This window comes from Plecotus auritus (assembly GCF_963455305.1).
Source record: "Plecotus auritus genome assembly, chromosome: 5".
Classification (NCBI taxonomy): Eukaryota; Metazoa; Chordata; class Mammalia; order Chiroptera; family Vespertilionidae; genus Plecotus; species Plecotus auritus.
In genome coordinates this window covers 110,448,277-110,475,266 of record NC_137776.1, presented here as the reverse complement: position 1 = coordinate 110,475,266, position 26,990 = coordinate 110,448,277, and the positions used below count along the sequence as shown (strand labels likewise).

The window sequence follows — 26,990 nt, the reverse complement described above, 5'->3', positions numbered from 1 at the left end:
ATTACCTCATCCTTTGTCTCGCCACTGCTTTTCAGCCGATATAGGAGGTGACTACCATTCCATGGGCTAACTGGTGGCATTTCTGGCACCTCTTGGGCCACTGGGAAGGCTCAGTGCCTAGGAAAGATGAACAGGGTGGGGACTCGGGGCAGGAGGGGTGTGCCATGTGATCATGGGAACAGAGCGAGGGACAAAGCAGGGCTGGATCAGAAACTCTTACTGACTCCCCAACAGAGCCCAGTGTCCTGGAGAGGCACAGTCTTAGGGGGCTCAGGGAGGGTGGGACCACCTCTGTGTGGTTCGTGAGCTATTGCATGAATTGGGGGCGCTGGGATTGGGCTATAGCAGGGTTCGAAGTGGGTGTTGGTGTGCACAACAGTGCAATTTCTCCAATGCCCCTGAGTGTCCCCAGCAGCACCCTTCCCTGAGGATCAGCTTGCCTGCTGCCAGAGCTATATGTGCCTGCCTCACCCAGCCCCTCTGCCTGTGCTCCTGGGTTTGGGCAGAGGCCAGGTGGTCCCCAGCTGCCTGTTATTGCCACTGGAAGTCAAGGGCAGGCACCCTTTCCTGGCACTTGCAGCCAGCCACCCCCAGGGCATGCTGGGACAGCTAGCCTGGTGGGACCCAGCAGCCCCTCCCTGGTTGTGCATATGTGCATGTGTGTATGGAGGGTATGTATATGTGAGTGCATGTATGTGCTCATGTGTATGAGTGAATGTGTGTGCACGAGTATTTGCATGTTTGTGCAAATATGCATATATGCTTTCCCTGTCTGCTGTTATTGGTGGCCATATGCTATCAGGGACAAAGATTCTAGCACCTTCCACTAGCATGCACTCCAGATTGGCAACCACTGTTCATTTGAACTGAGTCCGTGCTCTGTCTGGAGCCTGTCAGTGTGGTGTTTGCCACATCAACTCAGTCATAGCTTCCACAGCAAGGCCCCTTGGGGACAAGATGCCCCTTTATGTCACTGTGTTTCCAGGGGAGCCCCCAAACCTGTGGGCTGTGCTGCAGGCCCTCTTGGGCCAGGCTTGCCTCCTTCCCTTCCCTGAGTGGGCTTTGCAGCAGGCGTGCCAAGGTGAGGAGGGAGAGCCCACAGGTAGATTTGGTGGGCCCAGTGGGCCCCATGGGAACCCAGCAAGGAGTCCCCACTGACAGTTGACACGAAGGCTCATGGAAAGCAGGTGGCATATCCTCAAAGGGGCTCTGACCCCGCTTTGTCTCTCTTTAGCTCTGTGACTGCTTAAGAGGTTCCTTCTTCACTCACTGACTTCTCACTTTGATCCTCTCTGAGGATCCTGTCATGCCCAACGAGGTGGGGTGCCGCCCCCACACTCCAGGTGCCCCACTCAGCAGCTGTCTCCAGGGTGTGCATTGCCAGAGAGGGGTGCTGGGGTGCCATAGGTAGGAGGACTCTCAGCCTCAGGGGAGCCTGGCAGAACTAGGTCGTGTTGTCTCAGCCTACCTGCTCCAGCCACAGCCTCAGCGGGCAGTCTCTCCTTGAGGTGGTGAGCTGCTGGTCCTGAGTGAGGGTCTAGAAGACCAGGTGGTCCAGGACTGGCCAGTCAGCACCTGCTTCTCAGGCCCAGCTTCTGGGGACACATGGAGGTGCTGCTTCTTTCTCCTTCTGTCCACTGCATCTCTGTCACTTGGCCCCGTGCCCCACCCCAACCCCCAAGACTCAGTTTTCCTATGTGGCCTCCCAGGATGAGGCACTCAATGCCAGGCAGTGTGCATCCTGTGCTCTGCATACCGTCCTAGGGGAGACCTTGGCATGGCTCCAGCTTAGACCTCTCCCCTGAGGTGGGGCTGCCCTGGGACCACACTGCCTCATAGACGCTCACCCCTGCAGCTCCCTCCCCATCCTCGTCTGGGAGGGACAGGCACCCTGAGGACCCTCCCATCATATCCAGTCTCATTTCTTCTGAGCGTCAACCTCTCTCAGACCCTTGCCCCCCGCCCCCAGCAGTTCTAAGGAGCAGGTCCTCCTCACTCACCGAGTTACCTGTGACTGCCCTGAACCAGGGGTAAGGGCCACAAGGAAGTCAATTCCCTTCCTAAGTGCTCGCAGTCCAGTACGGTGTGTGTGCATGCATGTGCATGTATGCATGTGTGAGTACACATGTATGGTGCAAATGTATCATAGTCAGCAGGGGTGTGTGCACACGCTCATGTGTAAAAAGTCCAAGGTGTGTGCACCAGTGCCCTGGGAGCATGCATGAGGACAGAGCTGCCTGAGGAAGTGCGTAGGGTGACGTGGGCAGGGATGGCTGTGCAGAAGTGTGTGAGGTGGGCACAGCCTGGGGCTGGAGAGGGCGGAGGGCACAGCAGGTGGTGGCCGGCCTGCTCTTGTCTGTGAGCTGTGGGCTGCAGAGACAGGAAGGTCCCAGCAGGCTGGTGACAGGGTCTGCGCTATTTGAAGACAAGTTCAGGGGGAGAGGGGTGTCCGGAAGGCCGGCCTTGGTGGGACCTTCTCAGGAGATGACTCTCACGACTGGGTGCTGAGTAGGGAGGGGTCCTGGGAGGCCCCAGCTTCTGGGTGCCATCAGCTGAGCTACAGGGTTGGGAGGTATGAAATGGGAGTCGGTGTGGGTGTAGAACCAGAGGCTGGGGATGGTGAGAGCTCCTGCCCATGTGACAACACAGGGTAATGGGGGTGTGGGAGGCTGGGTGGGCTGGGCCCAGGGACCCTGAGGACTTTGCCTGAGGAGGGTTGAGTCTGGCTGCATTCAGATTCCTTGGCTGCCCGCGTGGCTGGTCTCTGGAGGTGTGGCAAGGGGGATGCAGGGAGGGGGCCTGTGCGGGGTGCTGACCCACCCCGTGTCCCCTGCAGTGAAGAAGAAGCGGACCTGGCACAAACACAGCCTGGGGCAGACGCCTGACGTGAAACCCGTGCAGAATGGCAGCCAGCTCTTCATCAAGGAGTTACGGAGTCGGACCTTTCCCAGGTGGGCAGTCAGATCCCCCTGCCACCTGCTCACTTCCAGATCCGATGCGCACCCGCTTCAGGGACTCAGGAGTTGTGGGCCTGCCTCTAGGGCAGAGGATAGTTCCCTGATACTCCAGGCCCCCGGCAGAGGCTGACCTCTCTCTTTCTCAGAACCTCTGGGCACAGTATGGGAGGCAAGAGACCCATGTCCCCACCAGGTGTGTCCTCCCAAGGGGCATTCTTAAGGGAGAGGAGTGGGCGAGTGTCCAGCTAAGATCATTCTCCAGATGTGGCAGGTCCTGGTCCCAGGTCAATAGGTGTCCCTGGTGTTCCTAGTGCTCTTGTAGCCCTCCCTGTCCTCCACACCCGGCCTGTGTGAGGGCAGCGGGCAGGGGCAGGGCTGTGGGGATGGCTTCTGTGAGAAAGGGGCTTGGTGACATAGAACCTGCTTGGAGCCATTTCTAAGCCTTCACCCTGGGCGATGGTGTTGTTAGGCAATCCCACTTTTCTGTCACCCCATTCTCTTTTTCATGTGTGGTTTCTAAAGAGAATCCAGTGCAGTTCTTATCCTTGGTTCTCTATGGACAAGGCAGTTTTCTCCCTCTGGCTTCTTTTTTCCTTTTCTGGGTGTTTTTTTTTTTTTTTTTTTTTCATTTATTGAGATATAATTCATATATCATACTCATTTAAAGGGTTCAGTTCAGTTATCTTGGGTATGTTCACAGATATGTGCACCATCGTCAATCAATTTTAGAACATTTCATCACCCAGAAGAAATCTCTATATCACTCCCATCCCTGCTCCCTCCGCCCCGCCCTAAGCAACCACTGATCTGCCTTCTGCCTCTGTGGATTTGCCAGTTGTGAACATTTCATCTGAGTGTGGAATCATACAATATGTGGCCGTCCGTGTCTGGCCTCTTTCACTCAGCATAATATCCGCAAGGTTCACCCACGTCATAGCATGTACCAGCACTTCATTCCTTTTTTATGGCAGAATAGTATTTCACTGTATGGACAGGCCACATTTTGTTTATTCATTTAGCAGTTGACAGACATTTGGGTTATTTCTGATTTGGGGGTACTGTGAATAATTCTGTTATAACCATTCTTTTTTTGTTGTTATAATCATTCTTGTACAAGTTTTTGTGTGGGCATATATTTTCATATTTTAGGAGTAACTCTATATTTAATTATTTGAGGAACTTCCAGGCTGTTTTCCATAATGGTTGCACCACTTTCCATTCCCATCAGCAGAGTATGAGGGCTCCAGTTTCTCCATGTCCTCACCAGCACTTTTTATGAAATGTTTTTTAATCCTCGCCCGAGGACATGTTTTTTATTGATTTGAGAGAGAGAGAAGAGAAGGAAAGGAAAGGAAAGGAAAGAGAGAGAAGAACATTGATGTGAGAGAGAAACTTCGATCACTTGCCTCCCATATGAACCCCAACCACCAGGGACCAAACCCACAATCTGGGCATGTCCCCTGACCGGGAATCGAACCCCTCACCATCTGGTATACAGGACGATGCTTTACCAGCCAGGGCCTGACCAGCACTTTACTATCTGACTTTTGATTATAATCATCCTTGTAGGTAAGAAGTGTTCTCTCACTGTGGTCTTGATTTTCATTGCCCTAATCACTACTGATGTTGAGCATCTTTTCATGTGCTTTTTGGTCATTTATATATCTTCCTTGGAGAAATGTTAGTTCAGATCCTTTACCCATTTAAATTATTTGTGTCTTTATTATTGAGTTCTAAGAGTTCTTATATTTATATACAAGTCCTTTATCAGACATGTGATTTCCGAATACTTTATTCTGTTTTGTGGGTTGACTTTTCATTTTTCTTGATGGTGTCCTTTGAAGCACAAACTTTGGTCATTTTGGTGAAGTCTAATTTTTCTATCTTTTCCCTTTTTTTGTGTGATTTTATTGTCATATCTAAAAATCCTTTGCCAAATTCAAGGTCATGAGGATTTATTCCCATGTTTTCTTTTAAGAGTTTTATAGTTTTAGGTCTTACAGTTTGGTCTTTGTTTTTCAGTTAATTTTTGCATATAGTGTGAGGTAAGGATCTAACTTCATTTTTCTTGTTTGCTTGCAGCTACCTATTTGTCCCTGCACTATTTGTTGAAAAAGACAGTTCTTTCACTATTTGATGGTCTTGGCACGCTTATCGAAAGTCTCTCAGCCATAGATGTATGCACTTGTTTCTGGAGACTTCATTCTATCCCACCAATCTGTTTATCCGTAGTCCAGTCTTCCGCTGTCTTGATTGCTGTAGCTCTGTAGCTTTGCAGTAAGTGTTGACGTTGAGAAGTGTGAGTCCTCCAATTTTGTTTTTCTTTTTCAAGATTGTTGTGGTCATTTTGGGGCTCTTGCAGTTCCATATGAATTTTAGGATCAGCTTGTCAGTTTCTACAAAGAGGTCATCTGAGACTCTGATGTGGATTGTGTTGAACCATAGACCAGTAGAATCAGAGTATCGCCATCTTAACAATGTTAGGTCTTCTGAACCCATGAATATGAGATATATTTTCATCTATTGAGATCTTTTAAATTACTTTGAACAATATTTTATAGTTTTCAGAGTATAATTTTGCACTTCCTTTGTTAAATTTATTCCTAAATAATTTATTCTTTTAATACACTTGTAAATGTGTTTTCTTAATTTTATTTTCAAATTGTTCATTGCTACTATACTGAAATACAATTGATTTTTATATATTGAGCTTATATCCTGCAACCTTGATGAGCTAGTTTATTCATTCTAATTTTTTAAGTAGATTCCTTGTGTTGTTGTTTTTTTTAAATACACAAGATCATATAATCTTTGAATAGATAGTTTTACTTCTTCCTTTTTCAGTCTGGGTTACTTTTACTTTTTTTCTTGCCTATATTCTTTGGCCAGGACCTCCAGTAGAATGCCGAGTAGAAATGGCCGGGTAAGGGTGATCAAGACCCCAGTATTCTCAGGTTGCCCCACTCTGGGCAGAGCCTCAGTTCCATAAGTGTGGGCTAGGTGGAAGAAGGGAGCCCCCACCGTTTGACAGCCTTTGCTCAGGACTTAGCCTCAGCAACAGACAGCTGGGAGGGATAAGAAAGGTTGACATCCTGCTCAAGGAGAGAGCCTAGGGGACCGTGAGAGTTTTCATTCAGCATTCCTGTGTCCTTGGCTGCAGCCTTTTGGAGTGGAGCCTGTTCCTCACTGAGCTGGGAAAGTGTAGGGATGGCAGGTTTTGGGCCAAATATCACATAATCTTATCATTCTTGTACCAAGCTTTTATAGATATTTCTTGCATAGATGTTTCTTCTTTTGCTATTTGCTCTCTTGCATAGATGTTTCTTCTTTTGCTATTTGCTCTCTTGCATAGATGTTTCTTCTTTTGCTATTTGCTCTTAGGACCAATTCCTGAGGCTTTGAATAGTTTTTAAAACAGTTTTCACCATTTCACTGGGGTGCAGGTCAGTCGAGCTCTTCAGTCTGTCATGCAGGAGTTGATCTCCCTCACCTGGCTATCTTCAAGATATTTTCTTTGTCTTTGATTTCTGCAGTTTGAATATACCATGCCTAAGTGAAGTTTTCCCTTCCTTCCTTCCTTCCTTCCTTCCTTCCTTCCTTCCTTCCTTCCTTCTTTCCTTCCCTTTCTTCCTTTCTTCCTTCCTCCCTTCCTTCCTTCTGTGTGTGTGTGTGAGAGAGAGAGAGAGAGAGAGAGAGAAAGAGAGAGAGTGTGTTTATGCTGCTTGGTGGTTCTGTCTGAGCTTTCTGGATCTGTGGTTATGTGTCTGTCATTAATTTTGGAAAATCCTCAGCCATTATTATTTCAAACATTTTTTTCTTTTCTTTTTAGGTATTCCCATCATGCATATATTACTCTATTTGTAATTATTCAACACTTCTTGGATATTCTGTATCCCCATTTTTTTATCTCCTTGCCTTTCAGGTTGAGAAACTTTTTTGGCGTACTTCAAGCTTACGGATTCTTTCTGCAGCTGTGTCCAGTCTACTGATGCATGTTTCCCTCATTTCTGCTGGTTGTTTTCTTTACTTCTAGCATTTCCTTTTGATTTTTAGAGTTTCCATCTCTCTGTTTACATTACCATCTGTTCTTGCATGTCCTCCACTTTTTCTGTTGGTGCTCCTAACATATTAATCATAATTATTTTAACTTTCCTATCTGGTAATTCCAAATACTGTGCTTTACCTAAGTCTTGTTCTGATTCTTGATTTGTCTCCTCAGACTATGGGTTTTCTTGCCTTTTATTATGCCCTGTAATATTTTGTTGAAAGGTGAGTGATAGGAACTGAGGTAATTAGGGATTTAGTGTGAGGTTTTATATAGACCTGACTAGGAGTTGGGTCAGTGTTAGCTGTAGTTGTGGGTGTCAGAGGCATCACTTTCTTCTAGTTTCCTTGTGCCTTTATTTCCTGTTTGTTTCCTTTGGGTTTCCTTAAGAACTCCTTCTGAAATAGCCTGTATCTTACAGCTCTCTCAACTATACTTAACTGTCATTATCCTGTTATATGGTGGTAAAGTTTGGGAGTGGGGCATGTTCTGTAATTTAATGATTAAAGTTCAATGTTTTAGTGGGCCTGAGGCTCTGGGCTGTCACCTTCAGAAGTATTTCTTGGCCTTTTCTTTTCTCTACTTACTGGAGGCAGAAGGCTGTGAGGCCACTTGCCCTTCTCCCTGTCAGATAAGGATCTGGTAAAGTAAGTTCTCCTGGAGGTAAACTTCATTATGGAGAATACTCTGAGTATATTTAAACATCGTTACTTTTCCCCTCCCTCTGCCTGAAACAGGAGCAGATCTTCATTATGAGAACCTGGTAGAATTTCTGGAGGTAAAATCCATGAAAGTGTGCGTCTTCTCTGAGACTGGGCCCCTATGAGTTTTTAACTATTAAGCTAGTCCGCCCTCAAGTTCCACACTTTGTCAAAAATTACCATTTAAGTACTTTTCCCCTACCAGTTACTGCCTCGGCTTCTGCTTCAGGTAAGGTTATCTTGGCTGTGAATTTCTGTACTTGCCTGTGTCTCCAGATTTTGGGGTGACTGTTTTCCCTGTAACCTCAATTATCTGATGAATATAAGAAAAGTCTTTGGTTTTCATTTTGTTCACCTTTTTTTCTTGTGAAAACAGAAGTGACAACTTCCAGGCTCTTTACATGTGAGGCTTGAAACCAGAAGTCTGGTTCCATGTCATTTTAACCCCTTCCCATTAGTTGTATTGTCTTTATTGTTGAGTTGTAAGAGTCCTTTACATATTCTAGATACTCGTCACTTATCAAATACTTTCTCTCATCCTATGGATTGTCTTTCCACTTTCTTGATAGTGTTCCTTTGAAGCACAAAAATTTATAATTTTGATGAAGTCTAATTTATCTATTTTTTCTTTTGTTGTTTGTGCTTTTGATGTCTAATCTAAGAAATCAGTGCTAAGTTCAAGTCATGAAGATTTATGCCTATGCTTTCTTCTAAAAATGTTATGGTTTTAGCTTTTATGTTTAAGTTTTTGACTCATTTTGAGTTAACTTTTGTATATGTTATGGGGTAGGAGTCCAACTTTATTCTTTTGCATGTGGATATTCAGTTCTCCCATGCACAATTTCGAAATTACTTTTTTTTTCTCTATTGAATTGTCTTGGAACCTTAATGAAAAGCAGTTGACCACAGATATTTGGGTTTATTTTTGGATTCTTCCTATGACTGTACCACACAATCTTGAATACTATAGCGGTGTAGTGAATTTTGAAGTTGAGAAGTGTCTTCCAATTTTGTTGTTCATTTTAAAAACTATTTTGGTCTTCTGGGTACCTTGCATTTTCATTCAACATTCCAAGTTTATCTTGTTAATTTCTACAAAGATATGAACTGGTATTTTGATAGGGAACGTGTGGAACCTGTGTGTCACTTTATCATTGAGAAGGGCTTTGTCTCCATCTGCTGTATCCTCAGACCCCAGACTCACCCTGTGCAAGGTCTGCTCACCCATTAAGGGGCTTGGGGCAGGGAGCTAGGAGACAAGGGAAGTAGGGGAGGATCTTGGCCTTGGTAGGAGGGATGGGTGTGATGTGTCCCCACCCCCCACTCACCACTCATCTCACCCCTGGCCAGGCCTCCCAGACCTTGAGGTTTCCATCTATGAGGGGTATGTAGGACCCTGCTGTGGCTGCCCTGTGACCCTGGGCATGGTTCTGTGGGAGTTCTCTACTTGAAGCTATGGGAGACGGGTGGCAGTAGTGCGGGCCTTACGTCTCCAGCCCTAAGGCCCTGTCCAGGCCTGTCAGGGTGCAGAGAGGCTGGTACCTGGTCTGAAGTGACCTCTGACCTGCACTTCCCCACAGTGCGGAAGATGTCGTGGCCCGCGTGCCAGGCAGCCAGCTCACACTGGGCTACATGGAGGAGCATGGCTTCACGGAGCCCATTCTTGTCCCCAAGAAAGACGGGCTGGGCCTGGCAGTCCCGGCCCCCACCTTCTATGTCAGCGATGTCGAGAACTACGTGGGTAAGTTTCCCCCCACCCACATTCATGTGGCTGTGGGCACCCGGACCTGCCTGCCTGGAGCCCTGGTTGTGTCCCTGTATTATGTGAGTGAGTGTGACTCAGGGTCTCTGTTCTCTGTTTTAGGAGCTGTTAGACCACATGTCCCAAAGTGGCATGTGACCCTGGCCCCCTTCCCTGCTCACTTACTCCAGCTGTAAAGTGGGGTCTGTCTTGGAGACTCCTTGATTCTACCAGCTGCCAATTCTATTACTGCTGGGTTCTAATGGCAGTCATGCCAGGAGGGCTCGGTCAGGACGGGACACTTCTCCTGAGGCTGTGCTTTGTTCTCAGCTTCTCCTGGTGGCTGCCTCACTCACTTGCCCCAGGACTAACCTTCCCATGACCCATGACCCTCGCTCCTGGGTCCCTCTGGGATCCAGGTGATGCCGTCTGCAATTAGTTTCATGTCCCCCGGCAGTTCCCAGCACCGTAGACACCCTCAGGCAGGACACCTCTGGGTGGAGGGAAGTGCCCGTGTGTGTGGAGGCATTGTCCGTGAGGCAGCTGGCATGGAGAGGCCAGCATACACCTGGCATTGACTGCAACACAGCCCTGGCTCTGAGCCTCTAGGGGTTGCCAGGGCTTGGCAGGTTCACAGGGATGCCTGCGTGGCCAGTGGGGGAAAAGAAAAGATTCCCTGAAATGGCAAATATTCAGGCCGGCACTGGCCACATTCTGGACAGGTGAGGGGGTAGGCACTGGGACTGCAGAGGAGTTGCTCCATTGCCCAGAGCTTAACCCTCTGCATCTGCAAAGCCTGCAATGAGGGTTGGCATGGAGACTAAATGAGATCGCCTGTCTTCAAACCAGAGACCACACCCCTCTCTGGAGCTGGAGTCCCCAGGGCTGGCCAGCTTGTGGCAGAGAGGGAGGGGCTCACTTCTGCAGCCTGGCGATGGCCACTGTCTGGGCCTGTAAGAGCACCTGGAAGAACAGCCAGCATGTGGTGGATGCCTCCCAAGAGCGCGTTGTTTTCTAGGCTCTTCCCACGAATGAGCTACACAGCTCTGTCCTCCAGGCCCCAGGCTTGCATCTGCCTAGGCCCTGCCCCCTGCACCACCACTCTGCTGCAGGGGGAGATGGTCTTAGGCTTTTACTGTAAATGTCTTTCTTTCCCCTCTTGTTTTATTATGGAACTTTTCACCCACAAAAAATGAGAGGAGTCAACAGAAGCTCCCATGTGCCCAGTACTGACCACAAAAACCACCGACTTTCAACTGTTTTTCTGTCTCTTCTACTTCCCCCTTCCTCCAAGTATTTTGAAGCGAAACTCTGGTACATCAATTATGTCACCCATGACAGCTCCAGTGCACAGTTCTAACAGACTGTATTTTTTAAAAATGCCATCACAATTCTATTCTTGCACTCTAGAACACAAATGACAATTCCTTCATGTCACTTCAGATCCACTGCAGTTCTCTCCTGTTGCCTCAAGAGCATCCTTTTATGTTTGGCTGCTTGAGTGAGAATCTAAACAAGACCACACACTGCACTGGGTTTTTATGTCCCTTCAAGTCCGTTTACTTTTAGAACAGCCCCTTCCCTCCCATTCTCCTTGTTGGAAGAATGGGGGTATTGGTCCTGGAAAATGTCCCATGTGGGAATTGAGGAAAATCCTGCCGTGGGGATTTGGCCGATGGCCTCCCTGTGGTGTCATGCAGCGTGTTCCTCTGTCTCCAGTGGTCCCTGCACCACATGGTGAGAAGCTTGCTCAGGTCTGCATTCAGGTTGTGGGCAGCACCCTTCCCAGCAGGGGTGCTTCCTTCAGCCAGAGGCCTGCGGTGCCCGGCCACCCACTTGTAGGCAGTGATCCAGGCAGTCCAGCCACATCTGTCCACAGACACTTCCATCAGCCTCTCAGCTCGAGGTCTGAGCAGCTGTGGAGGACAGTCAGGATTGGCTAATCCTGTCCTTTCTCCCTCTATTCATTGTGAGTCTCGTACAAAGAATTTCCTTCAATCGTGACTTGGTTGTGCCGAACTTTTCTTTTCATCATCAGTGATTTTTACCTGCGCTTCCCCTCATCAACCATAGGAAATGTGGGATAAATGTTTTCCTTCTATTTATTAATTTTCAGAATTAGTTGGTACCCTAGAAACACAAGTTTTTTTTTTAATGTTTAAAATATAAGTGTGTGCCATGCTTTATTTGGGATATATACTAAAAGTGTCTTTATTACTTATCTCAAGTTCAAATTTACCTGGAGTTCTATATTTTTATTTGCTGATCTGGCATCCTTAGCTGAGGCTGGTGACTCTGCCACCCTACAGCACCATGGGGTCCTCCTAACAGCCTGGGGCAGTGGGCAGGGCAGGGTAGAAGGGTTGAGCAGAAGAGATCAGAGCCTCAGCGTGCAGCCCTCCCCTCAGTGGCCTCCCCCTCTGTCCTGGCCTGACCTCATGGGTGGCCAGGCCATTTACCCCTGGGGTACCCACCCTCCTCCACTGCCTCCCCAGGCCCAGAGCGGAGCGTGGACGTGACAGATGTCACCAAGCAGAAGGACTGCAAGATGAAACTGAAGGAGTTTGTGGACTATTACTACAGCACCAGCCGGAGGCGGGTCCTCAGCCTCACCAGCCTGGAGTTCTCAGATACCAGGTGAGCCGGGTGGGTGGGGACTAGGGCGGGGCCCTCCTGCTCCAGGGTGGGACACCTGTGGCAGGTCTCAGGGAGTGTAGAATTCCACACATAGCATTCTTTTGTGTTTCTCTTCTAAAGTATGAAAGGTATTCATTGTGAACAATTCAAATAGAAAATAAAGAATGAGATGCCAGACTCTGATCTGCCAACCCTGCTCCCCAGAGAGAACCATTGGTAACAGTACTTCCCTCCAGAACACATGTGCCCATGCACAACACATTCCTAGCGCGCATACACGCGCGCACACACACACACACACACGTGCACGCACTGAGACACCAACACACTTATGCAGTCGCTTTCACACCCACACCCAGGTGTATATTATCCTACGCACCCCTATACCACACTGACGTATGCACACATGCTTATTACACACTTGCTCACACACTTTAATTAGCACCTTTAGCACAATGGGATCATGCCTTAGCAGTTGCTCTGCTCCTGCCTGCCCACCCACCCCCGTTTTGGGGCCCTGTCCTGCCTGCTGCTGTTCTCAGGGACGAGGTCCCTACACAAGGTGTCATGGCTGTCTGGGCCCACCTAGTTCCGGGATCCTGTTTTCAGAGGTTGGTCGGCTTCTGGCTCAGCCCTGTGTTTTTATGACCCTGTTCTCTCAGGACCATCTGCTTGGCTGTGCCCACCCACGCTGTGCACCTCTTGCCCCCTTTGTCCCGTACCCACTGCTCTCCAGCTGGCCCTTGGGAAAGACCCAGTACACTCTCTCCCCACAAGGTGTGAGTTGATGATGGTTTAATTTAAGAACAGTTTTATTTTTGTATTGTGTCCACCTTGGTAATTATAGAAAGCCCACAAAAGAACAAAATAGCCCAGGTGCAAAAAGTCAGGTAGGAAAAAATAAGAGTTATCAAAAACCACATTGAGAAATAAAATACAGAACTACCAGGAGCCATAATGAAATAATGTAATTGGACAGTGGGTTTAATTTGAGCTTCCTGACAGCAAAGGCAAAAAGGGAAATACGATGGGTTATGGTATCTAGAGGAAATGGTCTCTTATCTGTGTGTGTGTACAAGAAGGATGTTCTCCAAGACTGAGTTCTGAGGAGTGGGTTGCTTTGGTATCAGAGCTCACACTCATGTTGTCATCAACTTGATTGGCCTCTCTGGCCAGAGAGATCTTCACACAGTGGCACTGGGATGATTTGGGTGATGGAGCTAGGCCTGGGGTTTCCCCTTGGACCTCTCAATGGCCACTGCTTTGTTGGCAGAAAAATGTATGGTGCTTCTGGTGTCCTCTGGTCCTGTCCGAGGACAGTGGGTGAGGGTGGGGGACATGTACACTTCAAACCAGGTTGTTCATGGTCTTGGCGCCAGACCTATTGAGTGCACTGGGACTAAGTTCCACACCATTCAAGAGGGAGGAGGTATAGCTTCTGTTTCATCAGTGCAATCTGTCCTCAGTGTTGTCTTCTGGGGCTGAAATGGGGGGGGGGGTGGGCAAACCATGGGCTGTCTGGGGCCGCATTCAAGGCATCCTGTGTCACCTTCCCTTCTCTCCATGGGTTTCTGAAGGGCTTTGAAGAGCCACTGGCATTGGCAGCAGGTTTTGTACCTGAGGAGCTGACAGCAAGAAAAGAAGGACATTTGGGGCTCCACTATTGTATGTGGTGTATGGAGGGTTATGAGCGCCCCAGGCTGGTGGGGCAGGGCCCCGCTTTTGTGGCAGTGCTGCTCCTGGACTGTGGACGGATCGGGAGGTGGGCACGGGCAGAGATGGACGAAGAGGGCTCTCATGGGACATGGGGCGGGATTCTAGTTTGGAAGAAGCCAGAGATTTAATTTAAAGAGGAGGGCCAGTGATTGAGGCCACTGAGCTCAGGGTGGCCTGACCTCTGATCTGTGATAGTCTTGTATGGCGGCATGGCCTTCCATGCAGAGATGTGCGGATTCCATCCTGCCCGAGGCAGCAAGAGCAAGGAGATGGCCCTGCGGCAGCTGAGGTGTCACTGCACAGGGGCCGCTGAGTTGGGCATTCTTAATGCATCACTGTGCATTTTATCCCAAACAGGGACGTTTAATTGATACCAAAGCTGCCTTCACCGGTCTGCACATTCCCTGGAAGTAAGCTGGCTGGTCTGATTGTGACCAATGTGCAGAGGGGTCCGGGCTCCTGTTGTCAGCATGGGAGATTGGTGGCTGTTATCCAGGCAAGGCCAGGAGGTGCCTGGGCTGGGCATGAAGAAGGATACTTACTCTCAGCCCATCATGCCAGCACAGGGTGGACCAACCCAGGAAACCTCCCTTTCTGGGTCTCCAGGACGAGCCTGTCTTCAGGGTGGATGGTCCTCAGGCCTTCTGCACACCCATCTGTGGGCCGGGAGACTAGTGTTAGACACTTGCCACAGCCCCACCTACTGGCTGGGCTCGTTCTGCCTTCTGTGAGCCTCAGTCTGCACATCTGTAAGATGGGAATGAGGCTGTGTAGCCGGAAGTGAGAAATGTATGTGGGACATGTCTCAGGGCCCCTTTCCCTCCCCATCCAGGGCATAACAAACATGGTGACACTTCCCACCACCGCTGACCCCTCTTCCTGTCCCTGCCTCCAGGATGTCCAGCTTCGTGGAGCCACCTGATATTGTGAAGAAACTGTCCTGGGTAGAGAACTACTGGCCCGATGACGCGTTGCTGGCCAAGCCCAAGGTGACTAAGTACTGCCTGATCTGTGTGAAGGACAGCTACACCGACTTCCACATCGACTCTGGAGGTGCCTCTGCTTGGTACCACGTGCTCAAGGTGAGCCTTGGGGCGCCCCGCCCGTGACCCCCAATGTGGGTCTGCAGGACTGTCTGCAGTCTTCACGAGCACGAATCGCTGGGAAGGACGAGGGACAAGATGTTTCTACCGCTGGAGATGTGGGGGGCAGGGGCACCTCAAGACCAAAGCAACAGGCCTGTGTTGCCTTTTTCTAAAGACTGGGACTCGTGAGGCAGTCAGGCCCAGGAAAGTGGTGACTGAGTGTTCAGTGGCCACTCTTATCCAGGGAAGGGAGAGCAGTGCTGGGAAGAATTCCTGAAAGAGGGGACAAGGGCGCTTTCTCCACTGCCCCCACAAAGGAGTTGGGCTTTAGGTGCGTTTGAGTGGCAGGGGGACTGGGGGCCCCTGGCTGGGGGCAGATAGAGAAGCTAGGGGAAAAGGAAGATGTAGAAATAAGCAACAAAGGAGACCCTGAGCTTTGGGTTCAGCTCCTCTGCCCGAGTCCCTGCAGACTAAGCAGGTCCCTTCCTGTGTGTCCCTCAGTCTGTCTGCCCCGAGAGGGAGGGGCTCTGTGTCTCCTGGTGGGGCTGGCCAGGCCTTGCAGCGCCCGGGGCCACCTCCCATCTCCAGCTGAGACACAGCCTCTCTAAGTAGAGTTTACCTGTAATTCAGGAAACCAGGGGGTCACAGCTCTGTGCCCCCTTGGCACACATGGTGCCCCTCTTGCTGCAGAGCTATGGTATGTGGGGTGGCGAGGGTGCCCAACATGTTGGGGACTCCTATGCCTAGAACCTTCCAAACACACCGACTTCTGAACTTAAAGCACGTGTGGCTCCAGCGTTTGCCAAATGGTGGCCTGGGTAGGCTGAGCCAGGACCCAGCACCAGGTGCCCGGTGTCTCCAGGACATGGAGGGCTCTGCCCAGGCGCCAGCATCCCGGGGTTGCGGCAGGCTCTGTGATCACTGAGCTCACAGCACATGGCGAGCTGTCAATGGCCTCTTGTTGGCAGGGGGAGAAGATCTTCTATCTCATCAAGCCAGCTTCGGCCAACATCTCCCTGTATGAGCGCTGGCAGTCGGCCTCAAACCACAGTGAGATGTTCTTTGCCGACCAGGTAGACAAATGCTACAAGTGCACCCTCAAGCAGGGCCAGACGCTCTTCATCCCCTCTGGTGAGTGCTCTGTCCCTGTACCACATACCCACCACTGGGGTCTGCCCTGGGAGGGCACGTCTGGGTGTCTGCTGCCTTGTCCTGGGGCAGGCCCATTGTGCAGTCACTTCTGGGGTCACCTCAGGCCAAGAGCCCTAGCAGCCCCAGCCTGGCTATGCTCACAGAAGCCCGGCCAGGGCCCCCAAGAGCTGGGCCATGCTGTTTGAGGTGTTTGCTGATCTTGACATTTCAAACATAGCAAGAGGAAGCAGGACGTGAGCAAATAAGTGCCCTTTACAGGTGTCATATTGCTTCACTCGTAAATATTTCCCCATCTCTGAAAGGCTTCCTTTTGAAAGTGCCATGATTACAGTACTGTCATTGCACCTTAAAAGTGAATGGTTAACAAGTCCTTAGTGTCACCAAATAGCCAGCTAATGCTCTCATTTTCTGATGAGACCTCATGTTTCCATTGACCTATCTGTCCCTGTGCCTTTCTTGATCTGGGTCCCCCCCACCACACACACACACCTGGTTCCCCACAACCAGATGTTTCCCCAAGTCTGGCCCAGGCTGCATCTCTGAGGATGATGTAGGGAGAACCCCAGCTCTCCATGTAGAGGTGGCAGCCCTGCGTTGTCTCCTTCTGCCCCTGCGTGTAGGGATCGGGAATGGTGGGTAGCCTGACCCTGGGTGGTCTGAGCATGTCCCCTCCGCTCCCAGGCCTGAGTTTCCCCATCTGTACTGTTCAGGGCTGGATTGAGCAGACTGGGCCAGCTCGGACACAGTCTCCTTCCTGGAGGGCCCACCCACTCAGTACACGAGGCCAGGCCAGAGCTCCTTCCATGGGTATCAGGTGGGCAGGGGCACTGAGCCCATGCTGGCCAGACAGGCCCGGCAGCCACCGAGAGCCTGGCGTGAGAACGCCGTGAAGGGCTAGCCACATCTGTCTCCCCCAGGCTGGATTTATGCCACACTCACGCCCGTGGACTGCCTGGCCTTCGCGGGACATTTCCTCCACAGCCTGAGTGTGGAGATGCAGATGAGGTAGGGCCATACCTGCCTCGGGGCTCCCCCAGGCAGGGTCCCCACCATCAGTGTGATGCCACCTCCCCTGAGTGGCTGGGCCTCCATGATTGTGGGAGGAAGGAAAAGATGGGCCCTTGAGGTGCCTCGTGTCTGGACAGCCTCCGTGCCCCATGGTGGGTTTGAAGTGAATTGAAAGGCCGAGCTGCCTTCTCCACAGGCACTGACCCAGAGGTCTAGAAGCCACGGCCCATGGGCACTGGGCACTGGGCACTCACCCCAAAGTGATCCCCTGATTCACCTCACCACCCAGGGCCAGCAGGGAGGCCTGGCCAGGCATGGCCTCAGTGTGGCCTTATCTGGCCATGGGTGTGGCATGGGCCCACCATTGTGTAGTGTCGCCTGCTCAGGGCTCAGTGCATTGAATAGTTCTTTGCTGTGGCTTCCAGAGCATATGAAGTGGAAAGAAGGTTGAAACTGGGCAGCCTGACTCAGTTTCCCAACTTTGAAACTGCCTGCTGGTACATGGGAAAGCACCTGCTGGAGGCTTTCAAAGGTACGTCCCGGCACCTTGGCCGACAGCTTTGGGCCATTGTGTGTGTGTGGAGCTCAGGGACACCAGGAGGGGAACAGGGCTGCCCTCACGCAGCTCCTGGCTCGGCCTCCCTGTCTGTGCCTGGGGCTGGACTGGACTCTTGCCGGCAGGGCCATCTGGTATTTCAAAGAGTGCTGCCACGTGTTCCCAGCCTGGTGTGCCTGCTTGGTGTCCGTGGCCTCATATGGATCCGGACAGGGCTCAGTCGGGACATCCAGAGGCCTGGGGGTCTGACTGGTCCTGGGCCACCAGCTGAGGGACTCTGGAAGCATCCCTACCATGTGGGGCTGGGTGTGCATGTCAAGGTCCTGTGGGGGTCCACTGGGAGGGGCGGGCTCCAGCGGGTCCCTGAACTCCAAGGACATGGTGCCCTCAGTCCCAGGCCCTTGCAGGCCAGGCTGTGGGTGCCAGGGCTACACCGACCCCCAGGTCTGCAGATGTTCCACAGCCTCGTGAGGCACTGGAGGAGCTGTGTTACCATGTACCTCTGGAAGCTGCTCTGCTGAGCAGAGTGGAGCCCACCTGTTGGGATCCTCTGGTTTGGGCTGTAGTTTTTCAGGAGAGAAAGCCGCAAATGGTTCTTAATCTGAGCTGGTCAGGTTTCATTGAAATTTGTCCATTGAGCCCCAAATTCAGAGCTCTGAGCTATATCCTGGCAGAGGGAGCACCCTGCCCTGGGGCGTGGTGGGAGGCGGGGTGGGGAGTGTGGGTGGAGCCACAGCTGGCACTGACTGACAGCCCAGGAGGACTCCCAGCAGAGCCGTGCTGGGGTCCCCAGCTGCTCTGCCTCATGTCCTCTGTGAAGGGTCATAGCGTAGCTCTTCGGGGCCGTAGGACCGAGGGAGCTGCCTCCTGCCAGGCAAACAGTCACTGGTGGTGTCAGCTCTCTGGCAACTGCTCTGTCCCTTTTCTATGGGGCTGGCCCTGGCCCCCAAGGGCATCTTTGTGATGGGCCCCCATGGGAACTGACGCCCCTCCCTGGTGTCCCTTAGCCGTGCAGGGGGACATAAGGGTGGGAATCAGAAAGCACCTAGAGATGCTTGGTGCGCACAACTCTGACCCCTGGCTGAGGTGGACTGGGAACCAGCCGTGGGAGAGCCCGACCGCCTGTGTGAGAGGCCTGAGTGGGGACCGTGAGAGGCCAGTTCTGCCCTGAGGCGTCCTGGATGCATGTCCCCTAGGTTCTAAGAGGAACCGTTGGCAGTTGGGCAGGTGGCAGTGGGCGGAGGCCTCTGGAAGGTCCAGCCGTGAGCTGTCTCCTCATTCCCACCCTCCAGCCCACCCTGGCTGTGAAGTCGCCTATGGGCAGCAGGTGAGGACCCCCAGCGCCCACCTGAGCTCACCTCTCCATCTCTCCCCAGGTTCTCACAAATCTGGGAAGCAGCTGCCCCCTCATTTAGTTCAGGGAGCTAAAATTCTCAATGGTGCTTTCAGATCATGGACTAAAAAGCAGGTAGGACTTGTGCCTCGCGTGGCCCGGGGTCGGGGAGGGTGGCAGGCGGGAAGCTATCCCAGGGCTCATCTGCCTTTCCGGGGAACTAGTGTCTGAAGAGTAGGAGGTGCCAGCAGCCCATGTCAGACAGCTGGGTGAGGGGTTTGGAAACAGGAGAGCGCGCTTCCTCCTGGAGCCTGGTCTAAGGTGGGGCGGGGGGTGGGGAGCTGGAGATTGGAGGCGGGGGGCGGGGGGCAAGGCTGGTGGTAGAGACAGCACTGAGTGAACCCAGGGAGAGAGGCCAGGGAGTGGGAGGACTCTGCGCAGCCACTGACTGGCTGGCCAAGTGTTACACTGTAGGCAGGAGAGCAGGGACTCCCTCTCAGCCCTTCCCGGCCCAGGCTCAGCTCAGTCCAGCTTTGCTCTTCCTCCTGTGACTGCCCAAGGCCACCTGCAGTAGCACTGTCCCGTGCCCCCCACTGTCCCGTCCCCCACACTGTCCCGTGCCGCCCACTGTCCTGTGGCCCCACGTCCCCCGCAGTATCACTATCCTGTGGCCCCCACTGTCCTGTGGCCCCATGTCCCCCACAGTATCACTGTCCTGTGCCCCCACATCCCCCACAGTATCACTGTCCTGTGGCCCCTACATTGAATGTTAACACCTTCACTAGCTCCTATGCAGCAGCTGCTTTCCGACAATGGGGACCCCAGAGAAACAGCTTCAGACTTCCCTTGGAATTTTGCCTAGGTTATTGGGACAGCAAGGGCAGTGCCCCATCAGCCTGGGCGCTCTCTGTGGCAGTGTCCCGTCTCCCAGAGAGGAGCCAGCACTGTCTGAGCAGGCCCTCAGGACAGGCCCCCAAGAGGGGAACACCTGTGTGCTTCTTGCTTCTCTCACGGGTGGTCCTGGTGGGTGGGTGGCCAGTGCCCTCCCAACACTGTCCTGTGGCCACATCTCCTCTGGCCTTAAGGCTTGGAGTGAGCAGTGCAGGGCATCCCTCCTGCTTCACCACAGCAGGGGTCCAGGAGAGCGGCCTTGCGCTCAGGAAGAAGACAGCCAACATTTACTCCATAGGTGGTGGTGGCTTTGGGTACCTCATCCTCTCTGGGACTCAGGTCCTCCATCTAGAGAGTGGTCATGGCAGAGTTCTTGTCGGGGCAGTGTCTGGCTGGAGCGGATTAATTTCTCTAGGACGCCATGCAGGCAGCCCCTGCCCCATGCCTGTCTGGGTTGTGGTGGGTCCTGGCCCAGTAGGCAGGGCAGGCCAGGGCCTGGTGGGACAGAGGGTTAGTCAGGAATCAGAGGCTGAGCATGCTTGGGCCCCTGTGGGTGGGAGGTGGAGGGAAGGTGGGCGTGGCACAGAGGGTGGGCATCCTCATCCAGACTCAGTGGCTGACCCGTTGACCCTGTGCATGGCTGTCCTGCAGGCTTTGGCAGAGCATGAAGATGAACTCCCAGAGCACTTCAAACCCTCGCAACTCATCAAAGACCTTGCCAAAGAGATCCGGCTCAGTGAGGTAGGGCTGACTGGCCCTGGTCATGGGAGGCCTCTCTTTTCTGGCCCTCTTTAGAGTTGCCTGTCAGGAATGGCCATGTGGTCACCTGCAAGATGTGGGCGCATACTCCTAGGCCCCTGCTGCGTCTCCTGGTGGGAGTTTAGGGAGTGAGAGGTGGAATGGGGACTCTTTTGTGGCTCCCCATGGGGGTGAGGGAGGATGATTCCAGCCCTGCCAGGGGTACCCACCAAGGAGGTAGAGGAATCAGGTAGTTGATGAATGTGGCCATGGCACATGGATGGTGTGTACATGTTGCACAGATGGTATAGATAGAGGCAAGCATGTCACACGATGGTGTAGATGGATGTGCTGTGACATGTGGATGGTAGAGATGGATATGAGTGTTTCACACAGATGATGGTGTAGATGGATGCACTGTGTCATGTGGATGATACAGAGGGATGTGAATGTATCACACAGATGATGGTAGATGGATGTAGGCATGTTACACGATGGTGTAGATGGATGTGCTGTGTCATGTGGATGTGTGTGTATCACACAGTGGTGTAAATGCATGCTCCTTCTCTGCTTGAGTGTCTCCCATGGCCTGGGCCATGATCCCCTTCTGACAGGAGATGGTTGGTTACCTCTTTCCTTTCCTCAGAATGCCTCCAAGGCTGCCAGACCAGAAGTGACTTCTGCGATCTCCTCGAATGAGGTCTATTTTGGGGACCGAGAGAAGGAGGAACCTCCATCCCCCATTGAGGCCAGCCCTCCTCGGTCCTTCCTGGAGAAAGTGTCCAAAAAAAAGACTCCTAAAACCATGAAGATACCCAAGCCATCCAAAGTCCCCAAGCCCCCCAAATCTCCTAAGCCCCCAAAGCCCCCCAAATCACTGAAGCTCAAGGATGGGGGCAAGAAGAAAGGGAAGAAGTGTAGGGGGTCATCCTCACCCACCATCCCCAACCTGGACCTGTTGGAGGCCCACACCAAGGAGGCACTGACCAAGATCGAGCCGCCTAAGAAGGGCAAGGTGAGTGGCTGCCCTCCCCACCTGTAGTCAGTTAGCCTGCAGACACCTCTGGGGCTAGACCTGTGGGATGGAGCTGCAGCTGCCTGTTCTTGTGCCTGGGACCCAGGGCAGATGGGTTCTGCCCAAGCTTAGCGTGGTGGGCAGCTGTGGAGAGACCGTCATGATGAAGGCAGCAGTGTCTGTGCTGGGATAGGGTGGCAAGATGGAGGGTCACGCGTGGAATGAGCTGGCTGAGTCTTCCCGGGACCCAGACATTGGGTGAGATCTGAAGGTGAGTGAGGCACCAAGTGGAGGGCAGTGGGGAGCAGGAGGGGACTGGCAATGGGGGCCCAAGCCCCTGTGGGCAGCGTGAGAGTCAGGCCTGGCCCTGAGGACCCACCAGTTTAATAAGAAGGTCTTAAGTATGGGCTTCAGGGGCTATGAGTTTCTGAGACCGGTAGGTCTCATTGAGTGATTTGCTGCTGGCGAAAGGCTGTTAACCTTCCAGGAGGTCTGCAACCACCAGGACCAGTGTTGCAGGGCTGCAGTGGGACATCTGGTTTCCCTTCCTTAAGGCAGACAGAGTAGATAAATGAATGAATGAACACATGGATGGAAGGAAGAAGGGAGGGAGGAGCAAAAGAAGAGTAGGTGGATGGATAGTTGGTGGATGGATGGGTGGGTGGGTGCATAGTGGATGGATGGGTGGGTGGGTGGATAGATAAGTGCATGGTGAATGGAAGGTGGATGGATTGATGGGCGGATGGGTGAGTGGATGATAGATGGATGGATGGGTGAGTGTATAGGTGGTGGGTGGGTGGATGGATGGATGGATAGAAGGGTGGGTGGATAGATAGGTGCATGGTGAATGGAAGGTGGATGGATTGGTGGGCGGATGGGTGAGTGGATGGTAGATAGATGGATGGATGGATGGATGGATGAGTGTATAGGTGGCGGATGGGTAGATGGATGGATGGATAGAAGGTTGGGTGGATTGATAGTGGATGGATGGATGGATGGATGGATGAGATGTTGCATATGGGCCAGGAGGAGGGAGGGACTCTGTGGTTCTTGTTTTGTCCTGTAGCCTAAGGTAGCTCCCTGCTCTCCCATGTCCACTACTGGGTCATGGCTGCTGTTTTCTAGGCCACAAAGAGCGTCCTGAGTGTGCCCAACAAGGAGGTAATCAGTACACAGAATGATGTGGAGAGGCTGGAAATCCGAGAGCAAACTAAGAGCAAGTCAGAGGCCAAGTGGAAGTACAAGGTGAGATGTATGCCTGTGGGCGTGCATATGTATGCACCTGTGTGTGTTGCATGTGCATGTGCGCATGCACATGTGTTTGTGTGTGCAGACATGTGGGCATGTGTGTGTGCACCTGTGTGTTTGCATGCATATGTGGGTGAGTGAGTCTACTTTCAGGGAGTGCTGCGTTTATGAGACAGGTGGTGTGTGGGGCATTTGTGGGTTTGGTGTTATAAGCAGAGGTACATTCCTGTTCTTGTAGGGCATGTACAACTGTGTGTCCACCTGTCCCCAGTGGGCAGTGCTGTGAACATCTGGGTATGTGTGTGACCTGGAGGGGCCACCTCCCATGGGATTGTTATGGGAGCATTCCGGCCTAAGAGGCTGAGCTTGTTGCCCTTTGAGTTGACTGATGGCATTGCCCTCCTTCACCCAACCCTGGGTTGAGCTCACACTCCCAAGACAAGTCCTACAGGTCCATGGGTCCCTGGATGACGTGTTCAGAGGGAGGAGGCCGGTTGGTCCCACTGCCTCTGCCCGCTGGCATCCCGTGTGGGACTTAACAATGGTCCCGGGTTTGCTTTTCAGAACAGCAAACCCGACTCCCTGCTGAAGATGGAGGAAGAGCAGAAGTTGGAGAAGCCTCCTACATCAGGGAACAAGGACACCAAATTCTCATTTTCCTTCTCCAACAAGAAACTTCTGGGGTACGTGATGTTCCTGGCAGGAGGGGTCACAGTCACAGACACACTCCCCCAGGTCCCCCACATCACATACCCTGCACACCCCTCCACACACATCACACACATGCACACACACCTTGCACATCCCTCCATGCACAACACACCCTGCACACCCCTCCACATACATCACACACATCATGCACATGCACTCACACCCTATTCACCCCTCCATGCACAACACACCCTGCACACCCCTTCACACACATCATACCCATGCACTCACACCTTGTACACCCCTCCACACACATCACACACATACACACATACCCTGCACACCCTTCCATGAACAATACACACCCTGCACACCCCTCCACACACAACACACACATCATGCACATGCACTCACACCCTGCACACCCCTCCATGCACATCACACACATACGCATCATGCGCATCATGCACAACATACCCTGCACACCCCTTCACACACATCACACACATCATACACATCATGCACATGCACAACACACCCTCACCCCCTCCTCACACATCACACACACATACTCTGCACACCCGTCCATGCACAATGCACACCCCTTCACACACATCACACTCATCATGCACATGCACTCACACCCTATTGACCCCTCCATGCACAACACACCCTGCACGCCCCTTCACACAACATCATACCCATGCACTCACACCTTGTACACCCCTCCACACACATCACACACATACCCCTCCACACACATCACACACATACACACATACCCTGCGCACCCTTCCATGAACAATACACACCCTGCACACCCCTCCACACACAACACACACATCATGCACATGCACTCACCCTGCACACCCCTCCACACACATAACACACCATGCATGTGCACAGCACACCCTCACCCCCTCCTCACACATCACACACACACACACACACACACACACACACACACACTCTGCACACCCTTCCATGCACAATGCACACGCCTTCACACACATCAAGCACATGCACTCACCCTGCACACCCCTCCATGCACATCACACACATTGTACACATCATGCGCATCATGCACAACACACCCTGCACACCCCTCCACACACATAACACACATCATACACACCATGCATGTGCACAGAACACCCTCACCCCCTCCTCACACATCACACACACACACACACACACACTCTCTGTACACCCTTCCATGCACAATGCACACGCCTTCACACACATCACGCACATGCACTCACACCCTGCACACCCCTCCATACACACCCTGCACACACACACTTACCTGAAGGGCTCCTCAGGAGAAGCCCCTTCCTGAACTGGCTGACATCACTGGGAATACCCTTGTGAGGGCCACACTGGGCAGACCCCTCCTCTGCCTCCTAAGCCAATAGCCTGTGTGGATGGGGAGGGACAGCAGTGTGTGTGGCAGGGAGGGGGAGAGCGTGATTGGGTAGATATTAGCTGGGTGGCTGTTCTGGGACAGAGGATGTAGTGGAGCGCAGGACCCTGTCCTTAGAGGCCAGAGGCCAGTGTATGTGTGTGTGTGTGGGGGGGCAGCGTGAACCCAGTACTCAAATCCACCTAAAATTATGACTGTGACAGGGACTGTGGGTCCTTGTGTGCCAAGCAAGTTGAGAGGGCTTCCAAGAGGAGGTGGAACTGAGCTGAGACTTTGGGGTGCCAGCCTGGGAGTAGGTGTGTGGTTTCCAGACTGTGGAACAGGTCTGTGTCTGCTGACAGTCTCGCAGCCCAGTCCGGTGCCAGTTGTATGGGACAGGCTTCATGCCCCCTGAGAAGTCTCACCACTGTGGTCCCACAGGTTGCTTGCTGAGTCAAGTCCAGGTTGGGTGCCCCGAAGCCAGGAAGCAGATACATCGCAGCAGAATGGGACCCTTTTCTGTGATGGGCCTGTTTCCTCACCTGCGAAATGGGAGGAGAAAGGCACTTCCAGGTGGCGGAGAAGTGGGGTGGGGCCGGCATCTGGTGACCAGGCAGAGCCGGGTAGGCAGGCCCATTATTCCCAAGAGTTTATGGCTGTGTTCTGAGGCCGCTCGACGAGCAGGTGGGATGGGTCTGGTCTGCGGGCCCTGTTGCCCTGACTTCATGGCTCCGAGCTCATCCTGGAGAGCTTTTAAACGCCCTTCACTCTAGGACCCACCATGCTGTAGAGAGTTTAGAAGTGCGGGAGAGGAAGATGGACATGACTCTGTAACCACATCACACCTGTGCGTGTGTGGTGTTACCTGGTTCATGCCCCCACCCAGCAGGCTTGCCGGTGGTCAGCCTCTGTTTCTACAGTTGGGAATTGGAGCTGTAATCTTGGGAATTTCACACTGCTCTGCCCCAGCCTCTGTCCCAGCCTCTGTCTTCCTAGGCCCGAGCCAGTGGGAGGCTGCGGCCAGAGCTTACGGGGCAGGCGGAAGAAAGGCCATGCTGGTCCAGTGGCCACGGTGGGGCAGTGCAGGGCACACCCTGAGACAGCTCAAGGAGAGGCCTTGCATGGGCGGAAAGGGCCAGGCTATGCCTCGTGAGCTGTGCGCTGTCCTCGCCGGCCCATGGCATCTGGGAGGGAGCTGTGGGATCGGGCAGTGTTCGGCATGACCGCTGACCTGCTGCGCCATGGCAGAGTGGTGGGACACTGGCTGTGCCATGTGGACCCCCACTGACCAGTCCACTTCCGTTCCAGCTCCAAGGCCCTCAAGCCGCAGCCAAGCCCAGGGGTGTTTGGGGCCTTGCAGAACTTCAAGGAGGACAAGCCCCAGCCCGTTCGGGATGAGTATGAGTACGTGTCAGATGACGGGGAGCTCAAGATTGATGAGTTTCCCATCAGGAGAAAGAAAAATGCCCCGAAGAGAGACCTGTCCTGTAAGTTGGGGGGACACGTGGAGGGGCAGACCCAGCCCTGTAGGGCCATCCTGGAGAGGGTGGGTGTCAGGCATGGCTGGCCAGAGCGATCCTCTCAAAGCCACCACCAACTCCCATCTGCTTTGGTCTCAGTCTTACTGGACAGGAAGGAGCCACTGCCCACACCTGTTACGAAGCCAAAGCTGGACTCGGCGCTCTACAAGGTGAGCTCCTTCAGAGACCCCGAGGCTGTGGCTGGTGTGCTTTCTGCTTGGGGTGCAACGGAGTGTCTTCATGTGCCACCCTCTTCTTGGAGTCTTTGTGGGGAGGCTGGCTGGGCTGCAGCAGTGGGGATATGAGCCCAAGGCCTTGCACAGAAGGGGGAAGCAGGTGCGGGGTGTGGAGGGTCTGCAGGTCTGTGGGAGGGGTGGGTCTCAGGAGCGCCCAGCCAGATGCCATGAAGACGATGCCGCTCCTTGACCCTAAGGATCAGGTGCAGAGCAGGGCTGGACCTGCTGGGGGACTAAGTTAGATGACTGGTAAGGCCTCATCCAACCACAATGTGGTGGCTTTCTCCAGTGAGCCTGGCAGTCTCCATGGGGGTCTCACATGCTGCCTGGGGAGCCCCGGAGTTCCCCCTCAGAGCTT

General features: G+C 52.8%; 1 protein-coding gene across 1 annotated transcript in view; it reads left to right on the top strand.

Annotated features, from left to right (window-relative positions):
• The window catches only part of PHF2 (PHD finger protein 2), an 89,104-nt gene that overhangs the window by 50,078 nt on the left and 12,036 nt on the right, over positions 1 to 26,990 (top strand). Inside the window, exons 3-16 of the mRNA XM_080669310.1 lie at positions 2,837 to 2,951; positions 9,284 to 9,444; positions 11,940 to 12,081; positions 14,693 to 14,879; positions 15,851 to 16,013; positions 16,952 to 17,039; positions 17,468 to 17,574; positions 18,975 to 19,066; positions 20,474 to 20,563; positions 21,207 to 21,575; positions 22,701 to 22,820; positions 23,388 to 23,506; positions 26,185 to 26,363; positions 26,496 to 26,566. Of these exons, the coding sequence (XP_080525436.1) occupies positions 2,837 to 2,951; positions 9,284 to 9,444; positions 11,940 to 12,081; positions 14,693 to 14,879; positions 15,851 to 16,013; positions 16,952 to 17,039; positions 17,468 to 17,574; positions 18,975 to 19,066; positions 20,474 to 20,563; positions 21,207 to 21,575; positions 22,701 to 22,820; positions 23,388 to 23,506; positions 26,185 to 26,363; positions 26,496 to 26,566 (2,003 nt within the window). The remainder of the gene's footprint in view (positions 1 to 2,836; positions 2,952 to 9,283; positions 9,445 to 11,939; positions 12,082 to 14,692; positions 14,880 to 15,850; positions 16,014 to 16,951; positions 17,040 to 17,467; positions 17,575 to 18,974; positions 19,067 to 20,473; positions 20,564 to 21,206; positions 21,576 to 22,700; positions 22,821 to 23,387; positions 23,507 to 26,184; positions 26,364 to 26,495; positions 26,567 to 26,990) is intronic.